The sequence below is a fragment of the Podarcis filfolensis genome (assembly GCF_964270895.1).
Source record: "Podarcis filfolensis genome assembly, chromosome: 12".
Classification (NCBI taxonomy): Eukaryota; Metazoa; Chordata; class Lepidosauria; order Squamata; family Lacertidae; genus Podarcis; species Podarcis filfolensis.
The window spans coordinates 37,645,892-37,668,555 of NC_139614.1; the positions used below are offsets into that span (position 1 = coordinate 37,645,892).

A 22,664-nucleotide genomic window follows, 5' to 3' on the forward strand; every position below is an offset into this window, starting at 1 on the left:
AAAGCGAAATGAGTGCCGCAACCCTGGAGTCAGTCACAACTGGACCTAATGATCAGGGGTTCCTTTACCCTTTACCTTTAAGGGTACAAACAGCCCGTGGGATGAATTGATCTATATCTAATTACTTTTTAAAAATCCATTACAGTATTCTGATAAATGACAGAGAATTATTTAACAAGGCATTGACTCTTATTCACTGCCCAATTCCCACCCTGAAGTGAAAACAGGAACAATCTGCCAAGCTGCTGAGACACATGCAACACTAAGCTATGGCATAACTATGGTTTGTTGACCCATGGCTTAGCGCTATGCCTGAACCCTGCCCAGCAGCTTACCTATGGTTTTACTGCCAACACCATGATCTGAAGCCATGATTACAAATCTTACAAATCTTCACTTGTTTTAACTATAGCTTGACATTATGTGGTATTGCTTCTTTAACCATGGTTTGTTTGACCATCCCACACCAGGAGCTCACTAAAAGAAAAAGGCATGAGACAAAAACAGCTAGAAAACAAAAAAACCTTTGGAGAAATAAACGATGGTTTGCTTGATCATTTGCAGCAGAAGTTGTGCGATTTGTTAAACAAACCGTCCCATGCTGGTGTATGTGAACCAGGCAATTAACAGGGATATTTGCAATTCCAGGAACTTTCTGTGAAGTTTGGTGAGGAGGATGTCCTGTATGTGATTTAGGACACAATCCAAACACCATTGGCAGGGCTTCGCAGGGGGGTGGAACAGCTGTCATTTCCACAGCTCAGCTGCTCATGCTAGTTGTAGTGGATGGTGGGAGAGGACTGAGCCCAATTGCTGCTCCAGCTCCAGGCTCTCTCAGCAACTGGATCTGATCAGGATTGATGCTGTTACATGATGGCAGTGGGATTAGCTTGGGATGCAATGGATCCCAGACTGTCTCAGCCCCTCACTGTTCGGGGGCTTTCTGCTAGCCCTTGCCATAAGCAGGCTTCCCACTCATCCACACATTCAGAAGCCACTGGGAGGCAGGTTCAGAAGGCAGAGCTGAGTGGAAGGATACCACTCAGGGTTAGATTCAGTCTAACCCTGGCAGAAGGGAAATTTAGAATGCTCTGCAAGTCTGGAACATGCACAGCCTAGTACAATGCCATTTGCGTTGTATACACTGCAGTTAATGTGTGAAGCAGAGTTCATGCCTCAGTTCTAACCCACAAAAAATCTTAATGTTTTGGACTTGTGATGACAAAGCTTGCTCACATTCCCATGACCTTAAATGCAAATGTGGTTTGGAAGTGCTGTAAAGCTAGACAATTTGGCAAGACGTAGGAGCTGCAATGGGTCTAACTTTGTCTTGTTCACTAAATCTTGTAATACTTTAATCCTGGAATATACCTGTTCTTTGAGCATGCCTTAAACATCAAGTGCTTTGGATTTATAGAGCTGCTTTGGTGAGCATCACATTCCATTTACTGCCCCTATTTTCACCTTTAAAGGAAGATTACGCTGTTTCCTGGCTGTTGGGTAATATAGAATCCAAACCATAAATAGAAGGAACTTGGAGATTTGGTTAGCAACTCTTTATTATACATATATTTTCCATACTCTCTTAATTTATCATCTTATTTGAATTATTGCTGTACATCATGTTACATGAACAATTAAACTTTCGGGGTGTTTTTTTTAAATAAAGTATAGGTCACTGAACAATCAGGAAATAAATAGATATATTTATTTGGAAAAAAATAGATATTTTAAAACTTTCAAAAATAATATATAGCTAAAGTTCTATGTAACTTGTCAAAACCTAAGTATTAACCTACAGATGAATATATGGGTATTTTGTGCTTCTATAGTGAAAGTAATATTTGTTTTCATCTCAGAGGATTCCCCCCCTCCCCCGCAAGGATACCCCTGATCATTTGTTTGCAATATAAATAATTCTGTGTTTCTCAATTGTCTGAATGTCATGTTCCAGCTGTTTCATCTCTGCTTCCAGCCTTTCTTTGTGAAGTTTCTTTGGTAGTGTGTCTATTTCAACGGAAAGGCTTTGGAATTGGTGATGCACGTCTTCCCAATTCTTCTTGAGACCCTATTTGGGGTATGCAAAGAGACAAATTAGTATATGGGCAGCATTATACAGTAACACAACAAGGCTGCAATCTTATACAAGCCCTCTGAGAAGCCACCCTATATTCATACATGCATTCACACACCATATAGACACGCATACAGGTACATACATCAGAGCACACATACAAATGCAGGTACACATAAATACATGACTAGAAGACACATACTAGGGACCTCGCTGCCCAGTTTAGCATCACAGAGGGGTGGGGGAATTGTGCCTCCTCTGCCTCTTCAGACTATTGATCTGAAGAGTGGGGAAGTTGGTGCTTCCCTTCCCATTAAGAGGCTGGTCTTATCTCTCTGCCCAGCCCAATGCTGTGCTGTTACTTGATGCAGATTATGCTACTGCTGCAGGCAAAAATTGGTACATGTTGGAGGGGCAAAAATAAAATAAAAAAATTGCTTAATGGTTCAGCCTGCAGGGCAGCAGTTCACCACCCTGCAATGCATACTTACACTGGAATAAGCCCCATTGATCTCCATGCAATTTTCTTCTGAGTAGACATATATATATATAGGACTGCAATCCTATACTCCAACTTGGAGACCTCCAGATGTTTTGGACATCTCGTATTATCCCTATCCACTGGCCACGATTGTTGAGACTCCAGAAACAGCTGGAGGTCACAAGTTTGAGAAAGGCTGCTAAACTCAGCTGAGTGTAAGCTAAGCTCCACTGAACTCAGTAAGGCTTTCCTCTGAGTAAACATTTATAGGCTCACACTTCAAGTGTAGTCCTATATACATTTTCCTGGGAGTGAGGTGCACTGAACACCATGGGATTTACTTCATATTAAACATTCACAGATTGGCTTGCACAACTGTATTTTCTGCACACTGTAACGTACGGAAAAAAACTGAAGACGTTGGCTACCGATTATTCTTTAAAGTGGGACAAAACCTTTTGACATGCCTTTAACTGCAGTTGGGCTCCACAGTGGTCCGCTACTGCTGATGCAATGAAGTGTGTGATGATATGGAATCTAGCTTCCAGCAAAGACTTTGTAAACATTTCTGTCACATCCAACTTGCTCAATCCTGCAGATAACTATTCTAGAGCTCCATCTAGTGAAAATCTACCCTTCTTAGTTGCAATGCTATTCATAAAGCCTTTCCCATTCGTGCCTGTACAAATGTATCTTTTATGCCTCAGTCTGTCTAATTCAAATCAACCCACATACCTCAAGTAGACTGTCCCTGTCTTCATCAGAGAGCCGTTTCATGGCTTTTTGTCTGAGAGTTTCCTTGACATAGGCATCATATTCTTCCTGAGCTCTCTTTACTTCTTCATTTCGCTTAGTTACATATTTCGGAGTAATGCCGTAATCCTACAAGAAAAATGCACCTTCCAGATATTCATATATTTTTGTTGTTGTCGTCGTCATCAACAACAAAGACCCTTATGTAATATAACTTTTTTTGCTTTTCTTTTTTTTTAAGAAAGAAAAGGACTACTTTAGAACTTTTTCTAATTAATCCTAGCATATACTAATACCAGTGGTACCTCGGGTTACATACGCTTCAGGTTACATACGCTTCAGGTTACAGACTCTGCTAACCCAGAAATAGTGCTTCAGGTTAAGAACTTTGCTTCAGGATAAGAACAGAAATCGGGCTCCGGTGATGTGGCGGCAGCAGGAGGCCTCATTAGCTAAAGTGGTGCTTCAGGTTAAGAACAGTTTCAGGTTAAGTACGGACCTCCGGAACGAATTAAGTACTTAACCCAAGGTACCACTGTAGTGCACTCATTCATTTGGGTATGAATCCTTATGTAGCCAACAGCAGCATCTACATGCAAGTGGGACCTATCAACTGGCATGAGGTTTTGCAAAAGTACCAAAAAACCTCTAGACAATAAATACAAAATAATGGAGAAACACACACTAAGCCTATAAAATTTATGGCTAGGGACCTTTAGACTTCAGAACTATAGATTCACAGTGCAGTCCTCCTATACATACCAACTCAGATGTAAGCCCCACATAATTCAATGCTGGTAATTCCCAGGTAAGTAGATACAGGATTGCAGCCTTAGCAGAAAAATTATTCCATTTCCTATGAATAATGAAGCATGCAGAAGGGGGGTGTAGCTGGTACCCTTGTGGGCCAAGGGACTGATCTGGAGATGGATGGGATTCTCCAGTTGATCTGTTGTTGCTTTTAAATACATGTGACTTCAGTTATGATATTAAACATCTAACACCTTTTATAAAATACTCAAAATATCCCTACTTCTCATTAATGTCCACTACTTCACTTTGGCTAAAAATACTAAGATTCCCAACAAAGATATTCAGGGTCAGGCACTTCTGGTTTCTAAAAAGTTTGCCCGTGCCCTAAGAACATAAGAGGAGCCTTCTGGATCACACCAATGGCTCATCTGGCTCACTCAGTATTGCAAATAAGTGAGCCCTATGTTGCAGTCCTGTGCTTGGGAGTTGATATTGGCACCTGTCTGTCTTGGGAGACAATGGAGGAGTGCGCCTTTGGGGGTGAGGTCAAGCTGTTGAAAGGTTGCAGCACCTGCTGTGGCTGTAGAGAACAATGTGGGAGAGACAGGTCTTGTTGCAGATGAAGGCGTCCAGTTGTGCTGCTGCAGATGTACCACGGCGTTTCTTCTCTCTGTGCTTCTTCAGGCAGTCTTTTCTCTTTTGGTCACTGCTATGGATACACGACTTGACTGCCTGTCTCCAAGCACTGGGGTCGTCCACAAGGGATTCCCACAAGGCAAATGGGTTGATGTTGCCTGGGAGTAAGCCCCATTTAACTCAACAGGATTATTTCTAAGGTTACAGATAGGTAGCCGTGTTGGTCTGCCATAGTCAAAACAAAAAAATTTTTTTCCCTTCCAGTAGCACCTTAAAGACCAACTAAGTTAGTTCTTGGCATGAGCTTTCGTGTGCATGCACACTTCTTCAGATAGTCTATCTGAAGAAGTGTGCATGCACACGAAAGCTCATACCAAGAACTAACTTAGTTGGTCTTTAAGGTGCTACTGGAAGGAAAAAAATTTTTTTTGTTTTATTTCTAAGGTGGCATGTATAGGATTTCACTCTTAGTAAATGCATCACATCATTTTGATAAGGCATACCTTTTTCTTGAGATATTTTGGAACGAGTCCTGAAGTTTCAAGGACGTATTTGTCACCTTGCCGTCGGTCAACACAAGCTGGTAGAGGTTTCTTAGGCACTCCCATGATGACATTAGCTGCATTTGTGCTTATGAAATTCTTTGAACTCTGAATTCCCATGAGTGGGTGATCTGACAATTTAGGCACACCTGGTTTCGCTTTCTTACCTCCTTGATGTTTATTTCCTGTTTTTTTTAAAAAAATAAAAGCCACAAAATGAATTACATTTTTTAAAATGTTCATCTACGTGGCACAGGATTCTGCTAAGTCTATGCCTTTAATTCAACATTCACCCTTGCCCCCAATTTTCTGGATTCTGATCTTCCAGCCCTAGACAGCTTGTTTCCTTATGACACTTTGCATCATAAGGAGGATTATTTTGGGGAGCAGCAAGTATAAGAAGTGATGTGTAAGAAGGGAGAGGTGACAGCTCACGAAGGACTAGGTAGAGAGGGGCTTGTCATGTCCTGGATGATAAATGAATAAAGTAACTGCTGTAAACTATCAAGATCAACAATATTTAAGCCATTGCCAAGACATCCCAGTGAAGGGCAAAAGATACATATCAAAATAGCTGCGGAAAGAAACAAAACAACTTGATGACATATTGCCATAAAGGCTTAAAAAGCTAACTAAATGTACATTAAAAACCAAACTATATTGTGCTTCAGGAAAATATCCACACTCATTATTTTGAAAAGTTTCATACATTTTTTTGTGTTGTGTGTAGTTGGAGGGAGGTGAGTTCTTGTCTGCTGCTTTTATAATTAGTCTATGAACATTTTTAGAGTTTCTTGTGGTTCTTGTTAATTTTTTGTATCTTTTTTGTTTTTCCTAACCCTATTTTTCATACTGCATGTCACACTGAAACTGTTTTTGTAGTAGATATCTTACAAATAATAATATTAGAAAAACATTTGGAGTCAGCAACACTGAAGCTCCTGATTACTTGGGGTCCAACTGTAATGCTCCTGGACTTGTCACAATTCCCAAAATCCATTTGTGAGAACAAAATGTCACATTCTATAACCACTCTTTCTGACAATACAGTGGTACCTCGGGTTACCTATGCTTCAGGTTACATACACTTCAGGTTACAGACTCCGCTAACCCAGAAATAGTACCTCGGGTTAAGAACTTTGCTTCAGGATGAGAACAGAAATTGCGCAGCACCGGTGTGGCGGCAGCAGCAGGAGGCCCCTTTAGCTAAAGTGGTGCTTCAGGTTAAGAACAGCTTCAGGTTAAGAACGGACCTCCAGAACGAATTAAGTACTTTACCCGAGGTACCAATGTATATACATTTATAAGCAAACACTTCCATTTTAAGCACTATAAGGGGACTTCAGTGGAGATCTATATTAAATAGCTGAGCTTTCCCAAGCATGGTGTGGATTGGCCAACTTAAGTCTTGCTTAAAATATGCAGACTTGGCACAATTAACAAAAGCCTTGATGTCTAGCCTTGCACATCCAGATCAGAGGCAAAAACTAAACAACCAGCCAACTAACATATGGTCCTTAAGATCACTAGAACAGAATTGCCCATGTGTCCAAGAGAATACAGAAGATATTACTGGATGTTAACCTGGGTAAAATTGTAGTGAAATTTTATGTGGCCTGGGATACTCATCAATGTGGTATAGTCAGAATATTACACTAGGCTTAGGGAGACTGGGATACAAATAACTACTTAGCAATGGTACTGACTTTGGGCAAGTCTTTATATCTTCTGGGGTAGCTATTAGAATAAAATTTGGGGGGGGGGGAACAATGCTGAGCGCTCCTCAGATAAAGAATGAGATTAAAATGAAATAAATATCTAGGCTTAGGTTTGGTAGGTTTTCATTATATCAGCTCCCTGCTCCCTGTGTTCAGCAGTTACCATCTCTGCAGGCAATCCTTATATCTGCTGCTAGAAGTAGGGCTTTTACAGGAGTGGCCCCAAGTCTGTGGGATGATCTCATTCTACAACTGAATACTTTTTCCTCTTGGTGGAAACTTCCTGGTGAGAAAGGAAGTTAATATCACACATCCTTTCTCACCAGGTTTGGAGATTTCTTTTGAGAATGAATTGGAATGGCTGATTTCTGTTCTTGGCTGCTTTGTTTGGCTGCAGAGTTTTTATCTTGCATTTACAGATATTTTTACATGATTTGTTCTTTTGCTTTGTACCAAGCCTTATGAGGAGTGGCTGAAGGTACTGGGCATGTTTAGCCTGGAAAAGAGGAGACTGAGAGGAAATATGATAGCCACCTTCAAATATCTTAAGGGCTGTCACATGGAAGATGGAGCAAGCTTGTTTTCTCCTGGTCTGGAGGGTAGAACTTGAACCAATAGCTTCAAGTTACAAGAAAGGAGATTACAGCTAAACATCAGGAAGAACTTTCTGACAGTAAGAGCTGTTCAGCAGTGGAGCGGTCTCCTTTGGGAGGTTGTGGACGCTCCTTCATTTGAGGTTTTTAAGCAGGCATTGGATGGCCATTTGTCATGGATGCTTTCGTTTAGATTCCTGCACTGCAGGGAGTTGGGACTATATTCTATGCACTGGAAAAAGAGATATACAAATGGTATACATTTAATAAACATATACAAATTAATGAAACATACTCTGTGGTAACTTTGGTTCCTTTGAATGTTTCTGAAGGAAGTCTTTCGGATTTGGCACCTGGACTTTTGGTGGTCCTATGGTTTTCCACGGTGCTTTATTTTGCTGTATTGTATTTTTTACATACGTTTTCAATGTCGATACGTATCTTTAGTGAAGAGAAAATATGCACACAATAATTAGAACTGAAAGAGAAGCTACAGGCTATTCCCCACCCCACCCCCAGACCACTGTGTTCTTGAGCACTGTCCCTTAATGACTGTAGTCTATCAAAGTAAAAAATGAAATATTTGAAAAGATATAATATTGTTCTGATCTCATTTGTGCCTGAAATCAGCAACACCCATTGACCTGGTTCACATGACACAGTAAGCCAAACTATGGCTCACCAGGACCATGCAAATGGGCAGCCTCGAGAAGGTTGTAGTCACATTGCTCTGCCCCAGTCTTCCCAACTCCTGTGCAAAGTTTGTTCTTGGCTGTAGCAAGGAATCATAGAATTGTACAACTGGAAGGAACCCCAAGTGTCACCTGGTGTCAACCCGAAAGAAATTAGAAAAGTATTTCAGAGATTCTATAGAGATCTTTATAGGAAAGATAAAGAAGACAATAAGAGAATAGAAAAGTATATCCATGACCATAAATTGCATCAAATCTCAGAAGAAGAAAAAAGAATGCTTAACCAGGAGATAACAGAACAAGAGGTCACAAAGGCAATAAAAAGAATGAAAATAGGGAAGGCCCCAGGACCGGACGGTATCTCAGCAAAGTATTATAAAACACTATCGCAATACCTGACACCTGTTCTAAGTGAAGTAATGAATAAAGTCTTAAGAGAAGGAAGGATGCCAAACACCTGGAAAGAAGCCTATATTACACTGATCCTGAAGGAAGAGGTGGATATATTAGATGTAAAAAATTTCAGACCAATTTCGTTATTGAATAACGACTATAAGCTATTTGCGGATATACTAGCGAATAGACTAAAAATGGTGTTAAATAAGGTGATACACAAGGACCAAACAGGCTTTCTGCCGGGGAGGCAACTAAGGGACAACGTAAATATAATTGAATACCTTGAAGTCAGAAATGAGAAACAGGCAGTACTAATGTTCATAGATGCGGAAAAAGCGTTCGATAATGTTTCTTGGCATTTCATGAAAGAAAACTTAAAAGTATTAGGAATTGGTGAAAATTTTTTGAGAGGTATTGACACGATTTATTCGGACCAAAAAGCAAAGTTAATAATTAATAACAGCATATCAGATAACTTTGAGATAACTAAAGGTACTAGGCAGGGATGTCCTTTGTCTCCCTTGCTATTTATTACAGTCCTAGAGGTCTTGAATAAGAAGCTAAGAGAATCATCAGAAGTCAGAGGCATTAAGGTGGGACGAAAAGAATTTAAGTTAAGAGCCTTCGCAGATGATCTAGTCTTAACGTTGGAAGAACCAAGACAAAGTGTGAAAGAGGCAATAAAAAGAATGGAAGAGTTTGGGAAGGTATCAGGGTTTAAACTCAACAAAAACAAGACGAAAATGCTAGCAAAAAACTGAAGAAAGAAGAGATGGAAGAATTACAAGTAGACTCAGGAATCGCGATAGCTAAAAAAATAAAATATTTAGGAATTTGGATGACAACAAAAAATATAAACCTGTACAAGGACAACTATGAGGTGGTATGGAAAGAAATTAAGAAAGATATGAATATATGGAGCAGACTAAAATTGTCATTATTAGGCAGAATCTCTGTGATAAAAATGAATATACTACCTAGACTGTTATTTTTATTTCAAGCAATACCAGTGGTAAAAGGGATAAGACAATTTAAGGATTGGCAAAAAAAATTAGCGAAATTTGTCTGGCGGGGGAAAAGGCCAAGGATAAAAATGAAGATACTAGTAGATAAGAAAGAGAGAGGAAGTTTTGATTTACCAGACCTGACTTTATATTATGAAGCTTCGTGCTTGGTATGGTTAAAAGACTGGCTGACTTTAGAAAACACTGACCTATTAGATCTAGAGGGCCACGACAATAGATACGGTTGGCATTCGTACCTATGGTACAACAAAGTAAAGGTACATAAAGGTTTTCTAAACCATGTGATTAGGAAATCTTTATATGAAGTATGGGATGGGAATAAAAACCTCCTGGAAAGAAAGACACCGTGGTGGATATCACCAATTGAGGTGCTGACAACAAAAAAAGTAAACATGGAAGGGGAAAGAGTAACATATGAGGATATTACTAGGAAAACAGACCAAGGGATAAAGCTCAAACCATATGACCAAATTGAAAAGATGTTAACAGGGTGGCTGCAATACTACCAGATCAGTGACTTATTAAAGGAAGATAAAAAGAGAAATGGGTTCGAAGATAAAAAATCGAAATTCCAAATCAAGTTAATAGACTGTAAAGATAAAATTTTATCAAGAATGTATAGTTTATTGCTAGAATGGTATAAAAAAGACGAAGAAGTAAAGGAATCAATGATAAAATGGGCAATTGATATTGGGCATAACATTGAATTGGATGCGTGGAAAAGATTATGGAAGGAGGGTTTGAGATTTACAGGATGCATGGCTTTAAAGGAAAACTTGCTAAAAATGATGTATAGATGGCATTGGACGCCAGTAAAATTAGCTAAAATGTATAGGAAAAAAGAAAGAAAATGTTGGAAATGTAAAAAGGCAGATGGGGACTATTTCCATATGTGGTGGACCTGCGATAAGGTAAAAAAATTTTGGGAATCAATTTATAATGAACTCAAAAAAATATTTAGATATACTTTCCCCAAAAGACCGGAAGCGTGTCTATTAGGCTTAATAGGAACAGAAATTAAAATAGAAGATCAAAATTTGTTCATGTATGCTACAGCTGCCGCGAGGACCCTTCTGGCCCAAAAATGGAAAGTACAAGATATACCAGCTATTCAGGAGTGGCAGGCGAAGTTAACAGAATATGCAGAACTTGCCAAACTGTCAGGGAGGATCCGGGACCAGGGAGATCAAAGATACCAAAATAACTGGAGTAAATTTATTGAATATTTAAAGAAGAATTGTAAAGAGGTCAAGACACTAGCAGGATTGACATAATACCTCCAATGTATAATAGTACTAATATGAGAATGATGTGCGTGATGGAAAGAGGATAAATATACCAGTTGTGGGGAGGGAGGGGGGTCGCGACTCGGCAGAGTCAAAGGGAATGTACGGTGCTATTACAATTTGTTGGAAAAGAATATGTAAGGAAAACAATAAAAATTCACTTGGAAAAAAAAAGTTTGTTCTTGGCTGTAGCAAGGAATCATAGAATTATACAACTGGAAGGAACCCCAAGTGTCACCTGGTCCAACTCCCCACAATGCAGGAATCACAGCTAAGGAGAGTTTATAACTACAAACCCAGGTTCAGGTGACATGCTAAGTCAAAACTGGGCTTAGTTGAGCACAGTGTGGGAGTAATAAAGACTGGGGAGGAAAGAAGTGACTGTGACACCTTCACATGGTCCCATTAAGCCATAGCTTGGTATTATACACTGCACACCTATCCAGAGTTAAATCAACAGTGGAATAAAAGTCAGTAAAAATAGGGAATTGCTGTTCCAAAGTGATTCTCTTTACTGGGTTTGAAAACACTGTTTCTCATTTATTTTATCACTTTATAGTGATTATATTGAATTTCTCTCTTGGTCTGCCGTGACTTCAAGTGGTGTGGGTCACATGAATGAGAAAGGCATAACATTTGCCTGAGCTGGTGAAATTAAATTTCAGTTATTGATTGCCGTATATTCAAAAGGACGTGTCCATTGTATAATTCTGCCATTAGTGGTTCACGCAATAAAAATCCTAACCACATAAAACAGAGCTGGGGAGTGTTCTCTTCGACTGCAATTTGCAGCAATTCCCTTATATATCAGCCACACTAGTATGCTGTGAGAGGATACGAAACATATCTTGAAAAATTAAAAAGATGGAAAAGATCTTTTTGAGTTCATTATAAATTGATTCCCAAAATACTAGGAAGCAAAAAAGAAAAAGGCAAAATCTCAAAATTATATTTCACACGATGTAAAAGTCACTTCCAGAACTATCGTGGTTTACAGTGAAACTATAGTGGAATATAATGCAAGTTTAGCACTCATTTCCATATTATTTGCTAACAGACTTTTTCTGGAAGTAAATGACATACAAATGAGTAATAAACTTGCACTATATTCCACTATAGTTCCAGAAGTATTCTGTCGTGAAAACAGAATAAACTGCCATGTGAATGCACCCAAAGGTCCCTTCTCACTTCCAAGGCTGTAGTGTGATAGGAGACACAAAATTCATTTTAACAGAAAAATTATTGTAACATTTTTCCATAGGAACAGGTACATCACTGATTGACAAGTATAAAAGGTTTGTCAGAATGAGTCCCAAGTGTCCTTACCCACATACCTAGGTGCCTTGCAAGACTTATCCAGATTGTAAGGTAGAAGGTTGTAAATGCTCTCCTCCATGCACATTGCTGCCATCTTCACAGTGATACAGTCTGCAGATAATTTAAATTGCCCAGACTTTTAAAGTGAACTGTCTTAAAATATCTGTGTCTGTGGAGGGGATACATTGATTGAAAATGTATTGTAACTTTTGAATATTTTTTTTTAATTAAAAAAGAAATCTTTTAAAAAGTGAACTGCCTGTCACATTTTGTCTCATAAACACCATTCCACCTCTCCTTTCGGTTATTCTCCCCGCATCCCGTTCCCCAGGCACATACTTCTTTCCCTTCCCTTCCTTCTTTTACACTCTATATTCTTCTCGTTTGCACATTCCTCCTTGGCTGGTCACTTTTACCCTTTGACCTCAACATTTCAACCATCCCATTTCCACGGTTTGCCCAAATATCGCTCATATTATCACTCCCAGCCTCCTCTCTAGGTCTGCACAGAGTTGACCCTGGGCCAGAACTTGTTGGGACAGCCCCCACTCAGCAAGCTGCCCTGAGCCCGGCCTTGGCTGGGGAGGGCGGGGTATAAATAAAAATTATTATTATTATTATTATTATGGCCAGTAATCAGGGCTGCAGAGAATTGTCCAACCACATCTGCAGCACCACAGGTTTCTCACCCATTTTTCCAAGTAACAACATCACATGCCGAGTCTCTACAGCCTAACACCTGAATTGTCCTGCCAAGTGGGTGAGGAAGGTCTTATTGTACTTCTGCACTTGGCTGAGGAAACCTATGTATGACTTCCCCAGAGTTATGTTAAACCTCACCCTGCAGTAGCTTGGATAGTTTTAACACCATCCTGCCAAGTGATCGCGCGATGTGCTTTGCCACACGTCAGCTGTCATACGTGCAAGATGTATGCTGCACAAGTTAACAGCAGCTATTGGAATAGGCTCCAGAAATGCTATAATGCAATGTCAAAGCACGTACAATTGTTTATTATCGAAATAATGGGTCATGGTTCCCAAAAATACACAAACGCTTTTCGTTCAGGGTCTGGGTTTTAAAAAAACCTCCAGTTAAAAGGCTGTCAAGGTGATAGAGCTGGGAAAGGCGAGGATTTGGAGAGCTGCTGCTACTGCTGCTTATCTGAACAGGCAGAGGAATAGCGCAGAGATGAGATGTGATGATGATGATGATGATATCTTAGTCTTTGAGTTGTTGGACTACAAAAACCCCCTTCGCCAAGAAGCTCACTGGGTGACTTCGGGCCAGCCACTCTCTCAAGTTGACCTACCTCGCAAGGCTGTTGTGAAATGTGAGATTTGGACCAAAAAAAAAAAAGTGTGTGAGAGAAGCACGTGCAGCGCTCTGAGCTCCTTATGAGAGAAGGCGGTGTATCAATCTACCAACACGCAACTAGTCCAGGGCGAACGACCCGCCTGCCTCGCATTCCCACGCGCGCCGTCTGCACCCGCTCAGAGTCCCTCTTGCTTTACCTGCTCCCTGCCCGCCTTTCCCATCCCTTCCCCGCCTCCCTCTCTTCGCCTTACCCCGCTCTCCTTTCTCTCCTCCAAGCCCCTTTCCGCTCCCGTTCGAAGCCTCCTCGGCTGCCGCGGATTAGAACCAGCGGCACTGTTTGGTCGCCCTTGGAAACGACCGCTTAGCAACGCGCCCGCGTGTTTGCGTGGAACGGGAGAGTGGCTTTGTGACGCCATTTCCGGGACTGTGCAGTGAACAATGAGCGAAGCCCGGGGTGGGGGGGTCCGGAGAGGAAAAGAATGGCGCGCAGGCGCAGCGGGGGGAGGACGCCGCCGTAGAGATACCGCACAGAGATAGGAAGGAGGACGCCGCCGGCGTGAGAGTTCGCGCACGCGTAGTAGCAGGTAGGTCTGCCTGCATGTGGTTAGAGAGGGGCTGGGTTGAGCAATGGCGGAGAGGAGCTTTATGGGAGGGCAGGGCTTTTATTTTTATTTTTTTGCGTGCATTGAAACGGATTCCTTCCTTCCTTCCTTTTCGGATCCATGCTACGTGCTTGGATCCTTTCCCTGCACACGAGGAGCAGCCTCCCCTCTGCTCTTGGCAGCGTTGGGGGGAACGGGTGGGTCGCCCTCTGGTTGCCCTGAAGGGAGACACCCGGTCCCCATCCTGCTCGAGGCGCTGCATTGGAGCAGGAGCCTCCCTCCCCACCCACTGACGAGACCGGGGGCCCGCCCCATATCTTGAAGAAGAAGGGATACTCTTCGTTGCTTTGTTTCTGCTGCAGCAGAGAGAAAAGTCACGGGTCGCTGAATAAAGTTTAAAGGGTGTTAAAATTGTGGCATGCGTAAGGTCTGGTGGGCCTGCCGGCATCAGATGCACCACGCGAGTAGGCTGACAGTTGCACACATGGGGAGAAAGGAGGGGGGAAGCAGCAGAACCCCAAAGCAGTAAAGTGCAAGAGGCGCAACCTGTGGCTTTCTTACGCAGAACTCGGATGTATACATGAATGCATTCACAACTGCAGCCCAGTAAATTGGCAATACAATAAATTTGCTCAGCAGAGCTAGGCAGATCCCAGTGCTTTTTTTTTTTTTTAAGAATCAAAAAGGTTATGGTACGCAGTTCTTGAAGTAAGTGCCACACTTTCAATATTTGGTGTGGGGGATGTTGGAGACAATAGGCCTCTGAATACCATTTGTGCTCAAATTCTGCTTGTAGGCTTCCCCTAGGTATCTGGTTGATCAGTATGAGAACAGAGTACTGTACAGTGGTACCTCAGGTTACATACGCTTCAGGTTACATATACTTCAGGTTACAGACTCTGCCAACCCAGAAATAGTGCTTCAGGTTAGGAACTTTGCTTCAGAATGAGAACAGAAATCGTGCTCCGGCGGCGCGGCAGCAGCAGGAGGCCCCATTAGCTAAAGTGGTGCTTCAGGTTAAGAACAGTTTCAGGTTAAGTACGGACCTCCGGAACGAATTAAGTACTTAACCCGAGGTACCACTGTATTGGACTAGGTCGTTGGTCTGATCCAGCAGACTCTTCTTATGCTCCTTGATGTCCTTTGCAGAAGTGTGGGATGTAAATGTAATAATAACTAAAACAACATTTGAGAAGTTTCACACATGTTGCCTATGGAAGAAAGCTGGCCACTGCTGGATGAGAAGCAGTGATAACTAAGACAATTCATATTGGTTATGATCACATTTGAATGAAGACATTGACCCTTCACTTCATTCTTGCCATACTCCTGTTCTTAGCCTTAGAAGGATTCTAAGATTTCTGCCTTGAATTGGGGTCATTGCTAGGTGCAAATTATAGAAAATGCTTTGCAATTGCATTCTGATTGTTTAATGTAGTAACTGATGCCTGCACAGGAAGAGGAAGAGAATTGCAAGGCAATTCTCAAATCACTGGATTTTTTTTAAAAAATTCATAAACAAGTGCTATTTAAAGCTTATCCACAAATTCTATTTTCTCTTTTATGTTGTGCTAATGGCACAAAGATGGGACGCGGGTGGTGCTGTGGGTTAAACCACAGAGCCTAGGATTTGCTGATCAGAAGGTCGGCGGTTTGAATCCCCGCAACGGGGTGAGCTTGGTCCCTGCTCCTGCCAACCTAGCAGTTTGAAAGCATGTCAAAGTGCAAGTAGATAAATAGGTACCGCTCTGGCGGGAAGGTAAACAGCATTTCCGTGCACTGCTCTGGTTTGCCAGAAGCGGCTTAGTCCTGCCGGCCACATGACCCGGAAGCTGTACGCCAGCTCCCTCGGCCAATAAAGCGAGATGAGCGCCACAACCCCAGAGTCGGCCACAACTGGACCTAATGGTCAGGGGTCCCTTTACCTTTACCTAATGGCACAAAGAAGTATCAGAAATGCCAACTTACTGCCTCCATGTTGCATCATAGTTATTGTAATCTATGCTGCATGGCTGAAATATGTATTGAATTGCTCATGGCAATCTTATTTTTGGATGTTATTTGCCAGTTTAATTAGGAGGGCCTATGTCTGACCTGAGACAGATAGATAGTCAAATTTTGCTTCAACAGTTTTGTTTCAATGAATGTAATGGGGAAAAAACAGTTTGGGGTTTCCAAGGGGACATCACTCAGATCTATGGTAATTTAAGGACAAATCCTTGGGATAGATTTGAATGTTTTGGAATCAGAGCTGTAGAAATATTATTCAATTCATTGCTTTCTGGTTAAAGTAGGTCAGCACACATTACTGGAAGTGGGGTAGCAATGCCTTTATGGGAGCTTTATGTGTACCTACATTAGTATTCATGGGCGTAGCCAAGGGGGAGCAGCTGCCCCCCAATCAATAAAAGTACATAGCAAACTGAGGTTCTGCCCCCCCCAACAAAAGGCTTGCCCCCCCCCCCCCAATCCTGGCTATGCCCATGTTAGTATTCATCAAATTTCAGCCTGGATCTCTTTCAGCGGGGCCACATTGGGTGTGTGACAATAACTGTATAAAATACAATACTTTTAGTGCACAGTAGTTCAGAAAACCAGCCATGTCCCAGAAGGCCAGTGTTCTACATAGATGGTGAATTGCAGCCATGTTTTTCAGCCAGGGAAGGGCAAAGAACTGTGAGTTAAATATTTGCACTGGCACAGTCACGGCCCCACACCGCCGAAGGACTCTGCTGATTTCTGGCCCAGTCACCACCTTTCGTCTGTTTGTCGCATGTAAATCTAGGTTTCCCAAAGTAATCAGCGCATATTCCTGTAGAGAGACAAGCTGCTGCTGGAGAAGTATAAGCTCTGTGACCGGCATTCATTTGTATACATCAGCTAAATTTTCTAAATAAAAGAAAGTAAGCAACTTAAAAAGAATAAAGTTACAGTTAAAGCGCATTGGAGGTATTCTAGTAATGCAGTAGAACAAACAAAATCACTACAAATTTTAAATGTCTATGTAAAGGTCACCACGTAAATGTAATTTAAAAATATGTTTTTATGCCTTTATACCCCACCTTTCTTTCATCCAAGTAGTGACCAGCCCAGCCCTGCTTAGCTTCAGCAAATTGTTTCATTTGCCTTCAAAGCATAGCCTGGGACTCACTGCAATTAGTTATCCAGCAGGAAATGCACCTGAATTTTTAATTTTATTTTTTAAAAAAGCTTTAGCTGGATGATGGAATAGAGTTGGGGAGAAGGTTCCTGCTCCAAGCCCCAGAAGACTTGAATAGCACAGAAAAAGTGGGAGCATGGAGTATGGAAAACAGTTGCTGTGTGAATGTTGTACTTCTCTGTTTGTCATGCTAGTTGACTATAACACTGTGACAGAGCAGACTTCCACCCCTGCAGATGCTGTTGGCCTACAACTCCTTAACCATTGGCTGTGCTGGCTGCAAGTGATAGTTGTAGTCCAACAACCTCTGGAGGACCACAGATATCCCTGCCCCTGTGCTCTGACTAGAATGGGGGAGTCCCTTCAGGACATTTATGCCCTCTTGTCTTACAGGCTGCATACAGTGGTACCTCGGTTTAAGAACAGTCTGGTTAAAGAACGATTTGGTTTGCAAACTCCACAAAACCAGAAAGAGTGTCTTGGTTTGAGAACTTTACCTCGGTCTAAGAACGGAATCTGAATGGTGGAAGGACACCAGTGGCGGAAGGCCTCATTAGGGAAAGCGAGCCTCGGTTTAAGAATGGTTTTGGTTTAAAAATGGACTTCCAGAACGGATTAAGTTCGTAAACTGAGGTACCACTGTACTTCTTATTATTGAATAAACATGTCAAAAGATGCCAAGGGGCAAAAATGAACAGTATGAGATGGTGAATGAGAATGGTTTGTCAGACACTATTAAAGTGGCTCAGCAAGTGAAGGAAGCTTTGTTTGTCTAGAACAGCTGGGAAACCTGTCCTGCTCCAGATGTTGAGCCCCAACTCCCATCAGCCCCAGCCAACAAGGCCAATGATTAGGGATGATGGGAGTTTCCCAAAGCATCTGGAAGGTACCAGATTAGCAAGGCTACATTAATCTGTGCTTTCACCAAAAATATTTTACTTGCAAGAGCTAAGCATCTAGCAATAACAGAATGCAGGATTATATTGTTTTCAGGGCCAATTTGTTTTAATTTTGAAAAGGCAAAGCATACGAGGTTTTCCTAGTCTCCTGACTTGAAGTGTGTGCACTGTTTGTTTTGCGGTACGTGTTGACGTCGCTGTTGATTTCCCTGTGCAAACAAAATGAATCTACTCTTGGCAACGTGTTCATGTTCTGGGGCTGGAGAGAGTCCTCTTTGCCCGGTGCTTGTTCTTCTGTTGCCTCTGGAGAGCAATTGCTTGTGCGGCATTTGCTTCACTCTGATCTTTCTCTTTTATTCTGCTCCATCTAGACTGAGGGTTAAAACAAGGAAAGAAAGCCATACGTGGTTGCTGCACAAGAGCACGTCACAGATGCCATTTGGTTGGGCTTGTTATTATTTTTTAGCAATGCCTGCTCAGACCATAACGGGACAGAAGTGAGCTACTCTTGCAACCGTAAGTTATGTAACAAAGCGATTGGTTGGTTGGTTTCAAAGGAAGAAAATATATTTGGATGCTAAGAAAGGATTTTATATGAATGCATAAAGTGCACTCTGGCTCCATTTAAATGACTGGGGAATTCTTGACATTCTAGTGGGAGTTGAATTGCACTCATGGGTGCTTTTGTTTGTGCGTTTTAAATAAAAAGTTAAAGTATTCATTGTAATCAGCTGTCACCTTCTACAGGTTTGCCATCCTCTGGTAGTTAGTGTTAATGTGCCCCAAATATTTCCTTACATGTGCAAATAAAGGCAAGGGGAGGGCAGGGGTGCTACAATATGTCTAAGAAATGGAGTACATACTGGTGTTTCTAGCAGCTAGTTTCAGGAGCTCCATTGAGGATTTTTTATTGATTCTGAAAACGTTACCTGCCTACCGTCAGTGCCTCTGTTGAGTATTCATTGTAGCTCTGTGGTGTTAGAGGTGGTTCTGTCCTGTTCTGCTTGTGGCTCTTAGCCAAGGAAACAGTTAAGCTATCCTACGCACAGAAAATGAACTAAGTGTAAGGATTTTATGCAGGAAAGCACAGAGGCTTATTTTTTTTAAGCATGTGGCTTCTTTTCAGAGTAGAAATTTCACAACAAACACGCATACTTTAAAGGGAAAACCTTTCCCCTCTGCACAGATTTCACAGAAGGTGGAATTCAATAAAATCCTCACCCATTTATTTGTCATGATCAGGTCACAGAATGGGTGAGCTGTTAAAAAAAACCCCAAAATGTGCTCCCCTAAGATGGGAATGGAGCAGTCAGAAGTGTCTTCACATTCTAGTAATTATTTTAAATGTCAAGTGGCTAAGGTTTAAAGTATTTCTGGCTCACTGGATTTTCCCCTCTTCTTCTTTTAAAGCGTTTCCTTTCCTTGTGAAATTGGCCCTAGAGAAAAGAAGAAGATGTTTCATGTGGTCTGGAATCGGCATCTAAAGCTAATGAGTCGCATCATGGTTTCTGATGTGTATTTAAAGTTGATTTTTTCAAGAAGCTTTGCCCTTGCACGGACACCATGGATGTCTAGGCATTCTCTTGTCGGGGACAAGAATATTGTCCTGATGGGACCCCCTGGTGCCGGTAAAACGACAGTGGGGAAAATAGTAGGGCAGAAACTAGGCTCCTGCTTCATTGATGTGGACGACGATGTCCTTGAAACAACCTGGAACATGAGTGTGGCAGAAAAATTGAAGGATGTTGGCAACGAGCAATTTTTAGAAGAGGAAGGAAAAGCCTTGTTAAATCTTTCAGCATCCGGAAGTGTCGTTTCCCTTACTGGCTCCAACCCAATGAATGCGGCCAGCATGGAGCACGTGAAGAAAAATGGGGTTGTGGTCTATCTGGACGTACCGACACAAAGCATCATGGATCGGTTGCAGTTGATGAAAGTAGACCGTATTGTGGGGCAGGGACCCGGAACCTCACTGAGAGACATCCTCCAGTTTCGGAAGCAGTTTTATAAGAAGTGGTACGATGTCCGTGTGCTTTGTGAGAACGGAATTACAGCCGACGCTGTTGCAGAGAAAGTGCTTCATGCAGTGAAGCGGTACCAAGACTCTGACTCAGATGGCTTCATTTCCACCAGGAGTCTAAGATGCAATAAGAAGGTTGAGCCAAAAGGGTCTGTGAAATATTTCAGCGATGTTCTTGTTGAGGGACTGGCGCCTGATGGTGGGCTTTTTGTTCCTGAGATGGGGCTTCCAGTATTCACTGCAGGAGAATGGCAACATCTACTAGGGGCAAGCTATGCTGAAAGAGCTCAGGTTATCCTGGAAAGGTGCATACATCCTGCTGATGTGCCTGCTTCCAAGTTATGGGAACTAGTCCAGGCTGCCTATGGACAAAATTTTAACTGTTCTAAAATTGCCCCCGTTAGGCACCTGGCTGGCAATCAGTTTCTTCTGGAGCTGTTTCATGGACCAACGGCTTCATTTAAGGATTTGGCGTTGCAGTTGATGCCCCATCTGTTTGCATATTGCATCCCCCAAAGCTGTAACTATTTGATCTTGGTAGCTACTTCCGGAGACACAGGAAGTGCCGTCCTGGATGGTTTTAGTCGGCTTAAGGAGACTGATAAACAAAGGATTGCCATGGTCACCCTCTTTCCCCAGGATGGAGTTAGCCAGATTCAGAAATCACAGATGGTGGGCTACCAGGAAGCAAACACAAAAGTAATAGGTGTCAGATCGGACTTTGATTTTTGCCAGTCTGCCATCAAGCAGATGTTTACCGATTCAGATTTTACCGGCTTTCTCACTGTGGAATACGGGACAGCGTTAAGTGCAGCAAATTCTATAAACTGGGCTCGCTTGCTTCCCCAGGTGGTCTACCATGCCTCTGCCTACCTTGACCTTGTTGAGCAAGGCATCATTTCCTTTGGGAACCCTGTCGACGTCTGTGTTCCCACAGGGAACTTTGGCAACATACTAGCCGCTAAGTATGCGCAAATGATGGGGATCCCTATACGGAAATGCATCTGTGCTTCCAATCAAAACAATGTCTTGACGGAATTCATAAAAACAGGCCTGTACAATATAAAGGAGAGGCGATTAATGCAAAGTCTGTCACCGGCAGTGGACATTTTGAAGTCTTCCAACCTTGAACGACATTTGCACTTGATTGCTAATGGGGATGGGCAGCTGGTGACGCAACTGTTTAGCAGCCTGGAGAATCAGCGCTGCTTCCAGTTGCAGGAGCACTTCCTGGACAGGCTTCAGCAGGACTTGGTGGCCGATTGGTGCTCTGAGGACGACTGCCTGGGTGCCATTCGCTCTGTGTTCGATACCACAGGCTACATTTTAGACACGCACACAGCTCTCGCAAAGGTGGTTGCCGATCGACTGCAAGATAAAACTTGCCCGGTGATCATTTCTTCTACGGCTCATTATTCCAAATTTGCACCTGCTGTCCTACAGGCATTGAGGATTGGAGAAATCAAGCAGACTCCGTTAAGTCAGCTTCACTTGTTAAACTCTTATAACCCTTTGCCTCCGGTCCACAGGGGCCTATTAGAGACTCTGAAAAAGAACGAGAAGCAGCAGTACCAGGTCTGTGCCGCTGACATGAACGTCCTCATGGAACACGTTGAATCCTTAATACAAAACCACTTCATGAAGGTTTTCTAGCTGTAGGCTTATTTGACGTTTGCCTCCTATGGCGCTTTGAATATTTTCCCTCCTCCTCCTCCTCCACACGCATTCACCCAAAAGCATGTTTTAATAAATGCTTAGTAAACACAGTAACCGCCTTTTAGTGACTATATACTGCCAGATATTTACATGCACGAGCACTGAATGCAGTGTAAGAAACAAAACAAGCATTGTTGAAAAATAATAATGTCATATTCCCAAAGGTGAGATCATTGTTTGGAAGAGAAATAGAAAAGGTTAGCATATGGTTCCCAGGGAAGTCTTGTTTTGGATGCTCAGTACTGCCCATACGGTCTTGCAGCAATTCTCCAGGGTTTCTCCCTGCCCTATCGTAGAATTGTAGGGTTGGAAGGGGCCACGAGGGTCCTTGCAGTGGATTAAGAGATCCACTGGGATTAAGAGTCTCATGCTTATACCGACTGAGCTAATGAGAGGAAGAAGAAGAACCTGCGACCTTCTGCATGCAAATGAGATGTTTGAAAGCATGTTAAGGTTCAAGCAGATAAGTAGGTACCGCTCTGGTGGGAAGGTAAACGGCATTTCTGTGCACTGCTCTTGTTCTCCAGAAGCGGCTTAGTCATGCTGGCCACATGACCCGGAAGTTGTATGCCGGCTCCCTTGGCCAGTAAAGTGAGATGAGCGCCGCAACCCCAGAGTCGGTCACGACTGGATCTAATGGTCAGGGGTCCCTTTACCACTGAGCTACAGCCCTTCATCAGATGTTT

General features: G+C 42.3%; 2 protein-coding genes across 5 annotated transcripts; one reads left to right on the forward strand and one right to left on the reverse strand.

Annotated features, from left to right (window-relative positions):
* Nucleotides 1-1,691: 1,691 nt before the first annotated feature.
* On the reverse strand, nt 1,692-13,998 carry ENKUR (enkurin, TRPC channel interacting protein). Its single transcript, XM_083580045.1, has 6 exons — nt 13,833-13,998; nt 12,284-12,435; nt 7,846-7,991; nt 5,201-5,424; nt 3,291-3,437; nt 1,692-2,068 (listed from the first exon to the last, which is right to left on the reverse strand). The coding sequence occupies exons 2-6, from the start codon at nt 12,358-12,360 to the stop codon at nt 1,895-1,897; spliced, it is 768 nt and encodes a 255-aa protein (XP_083436171.1). The 5' UTR covers nt 12,361-12,435; nt 13,833-13,998; the 3' UTR covers nt 1,692-1,894.
* A 64-nt stretch (nt 13,999-14,062) lies between these two features.
* THNSL1 (threonine synthase like 1) lies at nt 14,063-22,028 on the forward strand. 4 transcript variants are annotated; one of them, XM_083579574.1, is made up of 4 exons: nt 14,180-15,216; nt 16,969-17,086; nt 18,614-18,758; nt 19,653-22,028. In XM_083579574.1, exon 4 carries the CDS (start codon nt 19,696-19,698, stop codon nt 21,913-21,915), a length of 2,220 nt encoding a protein of 739 aa, XP_083435700.1. In that variant the 5' UTR covers nt 14,180-15,216; nt 16,969-17,086; nt 18,614-18,758; nt 19,653-19,695; the 3' UTR covers nt 21,916-22,028. The 4 variants fall into 4 exon arrangements, with proteins under 4 accessions (XP_083435699.1, XP_083435700.1, XP_083435698.1 ...); XM_083579573.1 differs by lacking the exons at nt 14,180-15,216; nt 16,969-17,086 and adding an exon at nt 14,063-14,165; XM_083579572.1 differs by lacking the exon at nt 16,969-17,086 and having other exon boundaries at nt 14,876-14,891.
* Nucleotides 22,029-22,664: the final 636 nt, after the last annotated feature.

Coding starts and splice junctions, on each gene's coding strand:
- THNSL1 (XM_083579573.1), top strand. CDS start 19,696: ATGTTTCATGTGGTCTGGAATCGGCATCTAAAGCTAATGAGTCGCATC.
- ENKUR (XM_083580045.1), bottom strand. CDS start 12,360: ATGGCAGCAATGTGCATGGAGGAGAGCATTTACAACCTTCTACCTTAC. Junction 3,438..5,200: donor CAAAATATCTCAAGAAAAAG/GTATGCCTTATC, acceptor TTTTTCTTGTAG/GATTACGGCATTACTCCGAA. Junction 2,069..3,290: donor ACAGGGACAGTCTACTTGAG/GTATGTGGGTTG, acceptor TACCCCAAATAG/GGTCTCAAGAAGAATTGGGA.